Source organism: Esox lucius, chromosome 6 (genome assembly GCF_011004845.1).
Source record: "Esox lucius isolate fEsoLuc1 chromosome 6, fEsoLuc1.pri, whole genome shotgun sequence".
NCBI lineage: Eukaryota > Metazoa > Chordata > Actinopteri > Esociformes > Esocidae > Esox > Esox lucius.
Window position 1 is genome coordinate 6,515,609 of NC_047574.1, and position 12,279 is coordinate 6,527,887.

The window sequence follows — 12,279 nt, forward strand, 5'->3', positions numbered from 1 at the left end:
ATATATATATATATATATATATATATATCCCATTAGTACCCACAATGCACATCTGCAGGAATCTGCAGTGACTTAGTTAGCGAATATGTACTCAATTTAATTACATTGTACATATAGATACATACAGTCGAAAGACATGTGGGGATGTCAAACCAACTGGAAGCTGCATCACGTTGTCTTGGGCAAGACAAAAGCCTGACTCCAAACCACACTGGAGCTCCCCTTTCAGGACTAGTTCTTTCGGGACTCAAATAACACTAAGAGGGACAAGTGAATGCTGGTTCCAGTGCTAAGCACAATATATGCTTCCAACTGTGCTGTACTGTCAGTGGATCCCTGCCCTTGGGGCAGTGTGGAGGGCCATTGTGTGAATAAGCAGTAGTGCAGCTTTTCCTCTCCCTCTGTCTCTGTGTGTGACTAATACTCTCCTCGCCACATTTCTGCATGAATCCATGTCTGTTCTTAGTTTAAGATGCACCATGGGACATTGCAAATAAACAAAATAAAACATATAAAACCCCACAAACTTATTTGAGTCTGTATGTGTAATATGTTTATATACGTGCATAATCTATAAACAAATGATTCACAGTTTTACCATGAAATTTGAAAGTGCGAAAGTGTTTTTGATAACATGAATCATGTCAGCACATATAATGACAGAATACATGATTTTTTGGGGACCTGTTTGGGCTCAACAGCGACACGTTTACAACTAGTGGTGAAAAAATCCCAGAATGCATGTGTGTGTTGAATAAGGTATCATAAGACACATCCACATGCTCCACCTCCCATCCAGTATCTGGTTGAATAATCCCATCTGGTATTATTAAACATAGGCTGAAGTAGCAATTGTAGATGTGTGGCTTTGCTATTTCTCAAAGCCGTCTCAAGCAATATATCTTTATTTTTACTGGCCCCTGGGGAAAGAGTGGACCCTGTCAGTCCAGGGAAGTGTTCTCCCTCAGGTTAATTATATCCATGACTGTCTACTTACACGAGTGACCTGCCAAACAAATTAGCTGGTGTCATAAAAGGTTTGTGTTTTTCTTTTGGTTCTGGTGAGCTGTCATGGAACCTGCATCACAGTCTTGTAGCGATTGTTGCTGTGATAAGCGTTTACTGACAGGATTTAATTCTCACAACTGTGTAGGTTAAACATTTGAATGAGGTTTCCTGACCATCAAAAACCTGAACTCTTGTGCACATCACTAACATTTTGTCTGCTCTTTCTTTTTTCTCGTTGTGTCTCTGTTACTCTCCATCTTTCCCTCTCTCTCTCTCTCCCTCTCTCCTTCTGTCTCTAATAATAGAACGGTTATTGTCCATTTGTCAAAACACATTTCCTGTGAAACCCAGTGCCATTATTGCCTAGCCCACCGGTTTGTCATGCATTACCTAATGGCAAACAATGTACATCAAATTCAATATGGTTACCTAATCCGCCTTCAGAAGGTCTACATAACCCTCTATCTAACACACATCTATGGCCAGAAGAAGTGCCAAACATTCATATAGTAGACTTTAAAGTGATCAGGGTGCCGTTTTGAGCAATACATCTGCAGAGAGTCATCAGTAGTGGTATTGTATTCTCCCGGAACCACACAACAACAGGCATGGATCTCACAGTGACAGAGTGTACACATATCCATGAAGAAGACTGTTGACACTTAAACAAAATTAAGATCATTTGTTAGTGTGTCATAAGAATCGTATCTTACCTTGCTAAAAGTTTTTTTTTTTGCCCTCACTCTTTTTATATTTCTTTTGTCCTCGCCGTAAGTTACATTGTTATGAGTGCTTTGTAAAGTAGAGTTCCTTTTGTATTCGCAAGCATAGTTTTGAGGATAGCCTGGCCATGAATACTTTATGCTGCACTAACACAGATTCTATTTATAGAAAAAGGGGAAAGTTATGTAGCCTATTCTGCCCTTCCATGCAATCGTGCATTGCAGAGGATTATATTAAGTAGGCCAACTTTGTCTACCAAGCAAGGACTACTCCATCTAGCTTGCCACACACAATATTAGAATTAACGGTGACTAGAGTAACCCTGGATATCCTCAAGGAATCCCTGGAGATCTCCAAGAGCCAATGCTGGTCAATGGTTCATTCCTGAGACTTCAGATAGTTGAGGGTAGGAACTGTTCATGGTTTAATGTAACGACCGGTTCCTGGGGATCTCTGGAGTGGAGGCGTGGCTTAGTAGCATATGAACTTCTCATTATATAGACAGTACCCCAACTTATTACTATAAACACAGCACATAACCTTATTAATGTTGTATACCCAGCCTATAGTGTTAATGATTTTATATATATACATCACATAATCTAGTAAATTCTAGTAAATACAGAGCCTATAGCTGTTTTGTTAATATATACACAGCACATACCTTATTATAATAAACACAACACATAGACTTATTACATCCACCACAAATAACCTTATTACTGCTTAAACTGAATAGCTTTATTATTGTTATGTACACAGCCTAATCCATTCTCATTTATCTGTTTTTATTAACCTGTCAGTTTCTCCACGACAACATCATCTGCAAAGAGCAGAGACGAAATTGTGTGGTCCCCAAACCTGACACCCTCCGGCCCCTGGCTGCGCCTAGAAATTCTGTCCATAAAAATTACGAACAGAACCGGTCCCTTCTAACCAGGACCTTCAGCATGCGCTGGGACGGTTTGCAGCCGAGTGTGAAGCGGTGGGGATGAAAATCAGTACCTCCAAATCCGAGGCCATGGTCCTCAGTCGGAAAAGGGTGGCTTGCCCACTTCAGGTTGGTGGAGAGTGCCTGCCTCAAGTGGAGGAGTTTAAGTATCTAGGGGTCTTGTTCACGAGTGAGGGAAGGATGGAACGGGAGATTGACAGACGGATCGGTGCAGCTTCTGCAGTAATGCAGTCAATGTATCGGTCTGTCGTGGTGAAGAAAGAGCTGAGCCGCAAGGCGAAGCTCTCGATTTACCAGTCAATCTACGTTCCTACTCTCACCTATGGTCATGAGCTTTGGGTCATGACCGAAAGGACAAGATCCCGGATACAGGCGGCCGAAATGAGCTTTCTCCGCAGGGTGGCCGGGCGATCCCTTAGAGATAGGGTGAGAAGCTCGGTCACCCGGGAGGAGCTCAGAGTAGAGCCGCTGCTCCTCCACATCGAGAGGGGTCAGCTGAGGTGGCTTGGGCATCTTTTTCGGATGCCTCCGGAACGCCTTCCTGGGAAGGTGTTCCGGTCCCGTCCCACCGGGAGGAGACCCCGGGGAAGACCTAGGACACGCTGGAGGGACTATGTCTCCCGGCTGGCCTGGGAACGCCTCGGTGTCCCCCCGGAAGAGCTGGAGGAAGTGTCTGGGGAGAGGGAAGTCTGGGCATCCCTGCTTAGACTGCTGCCCCCGCGACCCGGCCCCGGATAAGCGGAAGAAGATGGTATGGTATGTCAGTTTCTCCCTCCTGTTCTGCCTTTCTCTCTCTCCCTCCCCTCCCTCCTGCTCTGGCTTGCTCTCTTTCTTGCTCTCTTTCCCTGTCTTCCTGCTCTGGCTTGCTCTCTTTCCCTGTCTTCCTGCTCTGGCTTGCTCTCTTTCCCTGTCTTCCTGCTCTGGCTTGCTCTCTTTCTTGCTCTCTTTCCCTGTCTTCCTGCTCTGGCTTGCTCTCTTTCTTGCTCTCTTTCCCTGTCTTCCTGCTCTTGCTTGCTCTCTGGCTTGCTCTCTTTCCCTGTCTTCCTGCTCTGGCTTGCTCTCTCTTCCTCTTGTCCCTCCTGCTCTTCCTCCCTTCCCACCTTGCTTTCACTCCCTACAGGTTTTGGACAATGTCCCTCTTTTATTCCCCATGCAGGCCTTGAAGGCTCTAGTCCTGTGCCTGGGCTTTCCCGCACTACATATACGTGTCAGACGAACAGGGAAGAGGTTAGACTGAAGATACAGATGGCAGAGGAGATGGCCGAACAGATGGAAGATCTTAGACAAAAAGGACGACTGGCCCAAAGGGAGAGTGTAACAATCTTAGAAAGTAAGTAACATGGCTTTGCGCATGCCTTGGGCTGTGTTAGCTCGGGCAGTATATAGGAGCAGAAGCTTGTTTCTGTTGCATGAGGCGGTTTGACCTAAGAATACACCCCCTGGACTGGACGCCATAGTGAATCTCGGGAGCTAAGAGAAGAAAGAGAGGAACTTACTGGCTATTCTTGAAGTGATTGATAAACATGGGTAGTTCTTTCTGGACAGCCTACATCTCAGGAGGAAGTATGCCAGTGTGTCACAAACGTATTCTTTTTTACAACCATCTAATGTTTTTTTTTTTTTAAATAAAGACTAGTTTTACATCGGCTTACAACTGTCATTCATTTAATCATTTTATGTTTATAGCGGAATGACGGCATGACGTGATTGACAGGTGTTCGGTTTATCGACACATTAGGGCTGTTCCTAAATAACGTTCCCTCATTGGCTCTGACCGGCTTTGATAATGGAAAGATGATGCTTGGTTATTACTGCAGCTACCGCATGTACCACGAGGTGTCTGATATCCTGACAAGGTGGTTGTGTTCTCCATCGCTTTATTGTCTTCATATAAATTAATTTCGATTTTTGTCAATTGTGGGAAATTATTAATACATTAACCATTAGGCATTTTGGGCCGGGACTCTAATTATAACCGAAACATCGTGGTTTAAGACACGTATTTTTATAGGTGTTAATTTTGTACGCTTATTAACGCAGGTAATTAACAGGGTTTGATTTCATAGGCAATAATAAAAATAGGATTATGGCCACTCAAATTTCCCAGATGACGCGACCCCAAATTAACGTCACACGGAAATGGCAGCCTTCGTGAGCAGATTGCATCACATAGCACTCCACGTTAGAAATGTGGATAAAGTAGCGTATGACCTTGTTCAAAAATTTAAATTTAATTTATTTTTTACAAGGGAAACAGAGAGCTTTAAACAGTTGGCTTTCAAGAAGGGAGCAGCTGTTTTCATCGTCAATGAAAGACCAAATTCACCTCATTTTGGATTAAATGGAGGATCAACGTTATCGAGCACTAGTGGGACTTCTTTAAAATCTGAACAAGAATGGAATAAGAAAATTGGAAAAGGAAAGTACAAGAATGGTACGGATTCATGTCTCTACGATGTCTATCCTCAGTATTCAGTCGATACCGCGTGTAACGTCTGTTTCGAAGTAGAGGATGTGGAAAGCTCGTTCAAGTTTCTCCGCAAGCAAGGCTGCGTTTTTCTTGTGCCCCCGACGGAGGTATGTGACGACAAGGGAGTTGTCACCTACATGGTCGTCAAGTCCATTGTGGGCAATGTGAACCACACGCTTGTGGATAGGACTAGATATGACGGGAGCTTCCTACCCGGGTTTCAGGAAGTTGATACCGTGATGAACAACGGCAGACCTACGGTTAAGAATACAGAATCTTGTCCTATCTCCCACTTTGATCACATCACCTATGCTTGCCCAAGAATGTTAACCCCTCAGGTGATCCGGTGGTATGAGAGGAACTTTGGTTTTCAGAGGTTTTTCATTGAAAGGTAAGAATGGTTATCAAATTAAAATGTAGGCTATACATTGTTGGGTCTTTCTTGTAATGCAATTGAATGTGCAAACAGATGGACATGGTAAGCTCAGTTGTAAATGGTTTTGGTTTTTGTCTCCGATCTGTGAGCAGCAACGAAGACGTGGATGAGGGCTTTGTTTTAAGCCAGGATGGCATCGGTCTCCGTCTAACTGCTATGTACTGGAAGTCCAGTGAAAAAGGGACGCAGCTCCTCTCACCAGATAAGAAGGAACCGGTCTGCAAGTTTGTCATTGCAGAGTCCCTACCAGAACAAGGTAGGCTACTCTTCAAGGGGTGATGCTGCGGAGTGGAATCTGTATCATGGACTAATCTAATTGAGTTTTTCCACATTAAGATTCTTTGCATCACCTTTTCAACTGTGATGAAAGAGAAGGTCCAAAGCCCCTTCCCTCAGACCTTTTATTAATTCACAGGAAGGGTTGAACTAAAAAAACTGTATTATGGAGGCCAGACTCAAAGATGCTGTAGACAGTTATAATAATAGTAATTTTCAGATGTTTATTTTCCGTACTTTCAGGCATGTCTGCATGTAGTCTCCTATATTATGTATTTGGTCAATTAAGGAAAAGATGTACCACCAAAAACATAAGGCTGAGCTGTTCATAAAATTACTCATGAGTCAAAATTTAAATGTAATACATTAACAGTGATGAGAAGGAGATGGAGAGTGGATATATAAATATAGACCAAATGGGTCAAGGCTAGAGATGGAGCCCACATTGTTATCCTGTCTGTCTGACTGGTGTGTGTTTCAGGCAGTACCCAGGTGGATCCTGTGTGTTTCAGGCAGTACCCAGGTGGATCCTGTGTGTTTCAGGCAGTACCCAGGTGGATCCTGTGTGTTTCAGGCAGTACCCAGGTGGATCCTGTGTATTTCAGGCAGTACCCAGGTGGATCCTGTGTATTTCAGGCAGTACCCAGGTGGATCCTGTGTATTTCAGGCAGTACCCAGGTGGATCCTGTGTATTTCAGGCAGTAACCAGGTGGATCCTGTGTATTTCAGGCAGTACCCAGGTGGATCCTGTGTATTTCAGGCAGTACCCAGGTGGATCCTGTGTATTTCAGGCAGTACCCAGGTGGATCCTGTGTGTTTCAGGCAGTACCCAGGTGGATCCTGTGTATTTCAGGCAGTACCCAGGTGGATCCTGTGTATTTCAGGCAGTACCCAGGTGGATCCTTTGTATTTCAGGCAGTACCCAGGTGGATCCTGTGTATTTCAGGCAGTACCCAGGTGGATCCTGTGTATTTCAGGCAGTACCCAGGTGGATCCTGTGTATTTCAGGCAGTACCCAGGTGGATCCTGTGTATTTCAGGCAGTACCCAGGTGGATCCTGTGTATTTCAGGCAGTACCCAGGTGGATCCTGTGTATTTCAGGCAGTACCCAGGTGGATCCTGTGTATTTCAGGCAGTAACCAGGTGGATCCTGTGTATTTCAGGCAGTAACCAGGTGGATCCTGTGTGTTTCAGGTAGTAACCAGGTGGATCCTGTGTATTTCAGGCAGTAACCAGGTGGATCCTGTGTGTTTCAGGTAGTAACCAGGTGGAAACGTTTTTAGAGCAGCACAGAGGACCAGGTATCCAGCACATTGGTTTGTACACAGAGGACATTGTGTCCACAGCGCAGACCATGGCCCAGGCCGGAGTACACTTCTTCTCTCCTCCTCCAGCCTACTACACCGAGGTAGGTCTCACTCACTTACACTCTACTACACCGAGGTAGGTCTCACTCACTTACACTCTACTACACCGAGGTAGGTCTCACTCACTTACACTCTACTACACCGAGGTAGGTCTCACTCACTTACACTCTACTACACCGAGGTAGGTCTCACTCACTTACACTCTACTACACCGAGGTAGGTCTCACTCACTCACACTCTACTACACCGAGGTAGGTCTCACTCACTCACACTCTACTACACCGAGGTAGGTCTCACTCACTCACACTCTACTACACCGAGGTAGGTCTCACTCACTTACACTCTACTCCCCTTTACATGACTCATTCTACTGTACTATGTTTTTGTTTCTAGGGGGATTCCTTCAATGAATTTCCCAGGTGAAGTTCACTTGACGCGTTCAATCGAAATGTACTTACTTAATGACATCTCTCTCCCCCTCATGGAAACAATATGATCAGACAGCTGGTATGACTCATGTACTGCTATTGTGTCTGTGTCATTCAAATGCAGAAGCCGCTGGCGTCTGTCCCCGAGGAAACGGGTCGATCGCCGTGTTTATTTCTGGTCCCCCAGGAGTTGTGGTTGTTGTGCCTAATGACCCTTTCGTGACCTTTGACTCCTGACCTGTGTGCTGTGGCAGGTGGGTAAGCAGAAGGAGATGGAGGAAGCAGGTCATGACCCCCAGGTGCTGTCTCAGTACGGCATCCTGCTGGACACTGACCTGCGCCAGACAGACCTGTCCCGTCAGGCCATTGACGCCCAGGGGAAAAGGTAAGATGTATTACCGTGTCTAGCACACAGTGTGTCCATAGATCACTCGTGTATCTTATCCTTTGGCCAAAAATACGCTATATTATAAATAAATAATTGGATTGTGGGAATGGTCAGACCATGTTTGGGCATTTGATTAGCTGTTGAGATGACTGTCGCGTAGGGTTAACGTCACCTGAGTTTGGTTGCCACCTGCGAAGAGGAATCTGTATAGTGTGGGTTCATTGTGCAACAGGGATTAATGTGAGTGTTGTGTTGTTTTTCCCTCTAACCAGATACCTTCTCCAGGTGTTCACCAAGCCTATCTTCTGTGAGGATACCTTCTTCCTGGAACTGATAGAGAGAAGAGGGGCGTCAGGATTCGGGGAGGGGAACATCCGAGCCCTGTGGAGGTCTGTCCAGGCCTACATGGAGTCAGAGAGGGCAGAGACCCGAGAGGAGAACACAGCTGAACAGCAACACACAAGTCTGGAAAGCCTCCCCACTAGGCAAAACGGTCAATATTAACTAACACTATATGTAGATTTAGGCCTTGGGGGTCTGCAGTTTAACTGCTCGATACTGCAAATACTGCATCCAGACATTTACTCCAGACATTTACTACATTCTTGAACTCAAGAAGTGTTAGGACCCTTCATGAAATTGAGCAAAATGGAATGCCAGCAAGGAAACAACACAATCAATTTTCAATCAATCAATTTTATTTATAAAGCCCTTTTTACAACAGCAGTTGTTACAAAGTGCTTTTACAGAGACACCCGGATTGCAAACAACAATAGTGTTGAATTTCAGTGGCTAGGAAAAACTCCCTAAGAAGGCTGAATTTTAGGAAGAAACCTAGAAAGGACCCAGGCTCAGAGGGGTGACCAGCCCTCTTCTGGCTGTGCCAGGTGAGATATTAAGAGTCCAATTGGAATAATTAATACATTTATCTGGGCTAAATCCAGAGTCAATTTAAAATTAGACTAGGTCAGAAGTATGACCAGATGGACAAGGACAGGGACAGCAATGGGCCCCCCAACCAGGTACTCCGCAGGTGTGGACCAGGACCTCATGTCCTCCTAAAGTTTAAAACGGGAGAAGACTGGGAAAATGCAGAAAATGCATTCATCATATCAACAACGATGTATAGTGGAGAAGGAAGAACATGAAGTGAGTCCTATTTTGGGACTACAAACTCTACTAACGTGGGCTCTGCTTTATTTACAGCACTATTTCCCAAACACAAAACATTGATTTGTGTGATTTTTCACTTTTGCTCGATTTCATGAAGGGTGCCAATACGTCCTGAGTTGATTATTGTATCGTCAAAAGTTATGCAATAGCTAAATTAGCATCACCTCCGTTGACTGTGGTTATGGCAACTTCACAGCCTTTTCAAAGCTGCTTTCTGTATTACTATTTTGCAATGCAATGCAAATGTAGACAGAAAGGAGTCTCCGAGCACTAGGCAACCTAGTCAACTTTAAGTCGAGAAAGCCTTTTCATTTATAGACATGATCTATTCATTATATTAAAAACTTTTAAGGATTTATGAAAAACAACTGGTCACGTTGTGTAATTTAATACAAAACAATGTTTTTTGTTTTTTTTTTAAACTAAAACATTTACAATGTGTCAAACAAACCTCTAACATTGAGCACTGTGTCTTACAGTTTACGAGGACTGACTTGACAAAAGAAATGCTGGCAACCAGACATCAAGCTGTAAACATTCACAATTAGAAAAATGTGGTCCTGATTTTCTTTGTTAATGAGATGAATAAAGTCTGGTAATGTATTGGGCACTTACTGCACACTTCTAGCTTGGAGTTCTGTAAAGTGCCAAGAAAATAGGCCCAATTTCTTTTTGTTTAGTCACAATATTTTGAGGTTTCAGATTTCAATATTTAAAAAAGGGAACCGGAGTGTAAAAAGACACACAGTGAAATTATTTCACAGCTTGTCTTTAAAAGTGAAATTACACTCTGTGAAATTATTTTGACCACTTTTCTATCTAGAAATGCATTTACTTAGGGACGTTTTGGGTTTTTAAACAAGCACTCCAATATTTGCCAGAATGCACCTGGAGGCACCTGTCCTGACTGGGAGCGATCTCCTATGGACAGATCCCAAAAATGGGATGTTCTCCGGATTATTTACTAGATCGGGACCTGGAAGGCTTGACGTAATTGAGAATTCTGGTTCTGGTTCGGATACTTCTAAAAGAGAATGTCTGGCGATCTGCAGTACACGTGAGCTGAATCTGAAGCCCATGCGGGTCATGCAGTACGCTGTCAGTCATCTTAAATGCACAAGTTTTAATCAGAATGAATAAATGCAATATATTTAATGTTTCAGAATGGCTTTTCTTGAATTGGTAATTGCAAGTCACGACACAACACATTGATGATTACCAAGCCTCACACTGGGTCTCAACTGGCCTGGGGAGGTAGTTGGGGTGTGTCCTAAATAGTGCCCTACCAACTGCAGCATTTTTGACCACAGTCCATACAGTTCTGATTGAAAGTTAATCGGACTGTACCATAGTGGGCTGAATTATTCACCAGTGAGCACATGGTAGGCCTTATGGAAGTGGATCCCTGCATTTTATCTTGCAGCTCAGTAATGTCATGCCTCCGTCCTGGGCTGTGCATTAACTAGATGTCTTATAGAGGCTATGTGAGTAGATGAGGGTTTATCGGGGACAGATGGCTCTTTTGTGTTCCCTTAGGCCAATGGCTGCACACACAAATGGCACACTGTCCTCCCTAAGTAGGGCATTCATTTTGGACAATATAAGTGTGCCATTTGGAACGTATCCAAGGTCTCTCTTGAATTAATAATCAGCTGCTTGGATTCGGTCATGGTTACAGTTGGATGCTAGTACATTTCCAGTTTGACTCACAGCTTGCAATGTTAAAAGAGATTTTACCAAGCCATAAATGTTTTGCAAAATAAACACCTCTCACACAGATGTAGTTGTCAGTTGACCTTACTGTTCTGTCTGTATTACCTGCATTCTGTTCTGCCTTGTAGTGTGTGTTGCAACTAAGATACCATTCTAGTGGAAAGGCAACGAGCAGGCAGGATTATGGCTGTAACATTTCTTAGCTGTAACATTCCCCCACAAGCAGTGGTGTTTCTAGAAAATGTTACATGTGGTGGCAGAAGCTGAAATTCAAGAGAGGCATATAGTTCCATTTTTGGTTATGTCCAGTGATGTCTAATTTAGAATTATTGTAGATAAACCTTAACTTTCTACACATAATTAACCATTTAATTATCCATAGCAAGCTACATCATTGTCCAATGCCCATTTGCTAGCTATCAGGACAAGCATTACATGGCAATGATGGCAACCTACTTCATTTGCAAATTTGCTAGCTCGCGGACTTTACCAATAATATTGACGATTGCATTACATTAGCTAGTAGACGATATCAGACATATCTTAACTACAATACATGTCTGCTGCTAATGCAAGATTATAAGATTACATTTTGTAACCTATATTTAGTAAATGTGTGGCAGCAGTACCTTTTTTCATTACTGCTAGTCTAGTCCAGTCTGCCGCGATCCTGACTGCTCAGTTGCATAGAGCACCACGGCCCGAGGCCCGGTGTTTTCACTGTTAGGGATGGGAGCAGAACCGTGACAGGTGCAGGCGTACTCCGGGACACAACCATTTTACGGGGGAGGCGGGACTCGGAAGTTAGTGTGGCAAGACATTCTTGTAGGGTAGCAGCTGCCACCCCTTGCCACTGGTGGTTCCGCCAGTGCCCACAAGGCCGTTTGTTTTTACCTTTCTTCCCACTGCACTTCAGTGCCGGACATTGGCAGACGCTGAGCAAGCACATCACTGGATTTACTTCAGTCCTATATACAGTATGTTATATATTGTTTTTACAAGCGAGTATACACTGCACAGATAAATAGCTTGAAACAATTTACTGTAGGGTGGCCTGAGAGTATGTATTGGAAAAGTGGAGGTGGGCATCGGAAGAGAATTGCCACAGAAACCTGGACAGTTTTTTTCCGTGTGCAGTGGCCTGCAGCTTGCCGTCTGTCCCATTGATATCGATGAGATGCTCATTGGATCGAGCGCCACTTCCAAACTGTTAACTGCAGGGCTGCACTACACTGCTATGAAACAGTTCATTAACGAGATACTGTACTGACTCTGTAAATGTGTACATCAACTGCAAATGTGTACTCAATTACATTAAATGAGCAGGAGCACTGCTCTTAAAACC

The 12,279-nt window shown here is 43.9% G+C and overlaps 1 protein-coding gene across 2 annotated transcripts; it reads left to right on the top strand.

Annotated features, from left to right (window-relative positions):
* The first annotated feature begins 4,531 nt into the window (after window positions 1–4,531).
* On the top strand, window positions 4,532–11,000 carry hpdl (4-hydroxyphenylpyruvate dioxygenase-like). Of its 2 annotated transcripts, XM_034292940.1 has the most exons (6): window positions 4,532–5,544; window positions 5,682–5,845; window positions 7,122–7,273; window positions 7,915–8,045; window positions 8,321–8,541; window positions 9,701–11,000. In XM_034292940.1, the coding sequence occupies exons 1-6, from the start codon at window positions 4,823–4,825 to the stop codon at window positions 9,712–9,714; spliced, it is 1,404 nt and encodes a 467-aa protein (XP_034148831.1). In that variant the 5' UTR covers window positions 4,532–4,822; the 3' UTR covers window positions 9,715–11,000. The 2 variants fall into 2 exon arrangements, with proteins under 2 accessions (XP_034148831.1, XP_034148832.1); XM_034292941.1 differs by lacking the exons at window positions 7,915–8,045; window positions 8,321–8,541; window positions 9,701–11,000 and adding an exon at window positions 7,785–7,906.
* The last annotated feature ends 1,279 nt before the right edge of the window (window positions 11,001–12,279 follow it).

Bases quoted from the DNA above. Each gene is read 5' to 3' on its own strand.
- hpdl (XM_034292940.1), top strand. From the start codon at position 4,823: ATGGCAGCCTTCGTGAGCAGATTGCATCACATAGCACTCCACGTTAGA. The intron at 5,846-7,121 runs GTAGGCTACTCT...TGTGTGTTTCAG, and splicing joins AGAGTCCCTACCAGAACAAG to GTAGTAACCAGGTGGAAACG. The intron at 8,046-8,320 runs GTAAGATGTATT...CCCTCTAACCAG, and splicing joins ATTGACGCCCAGGGGAAAAG to ATACCTTCTCCAGGTGTTCA.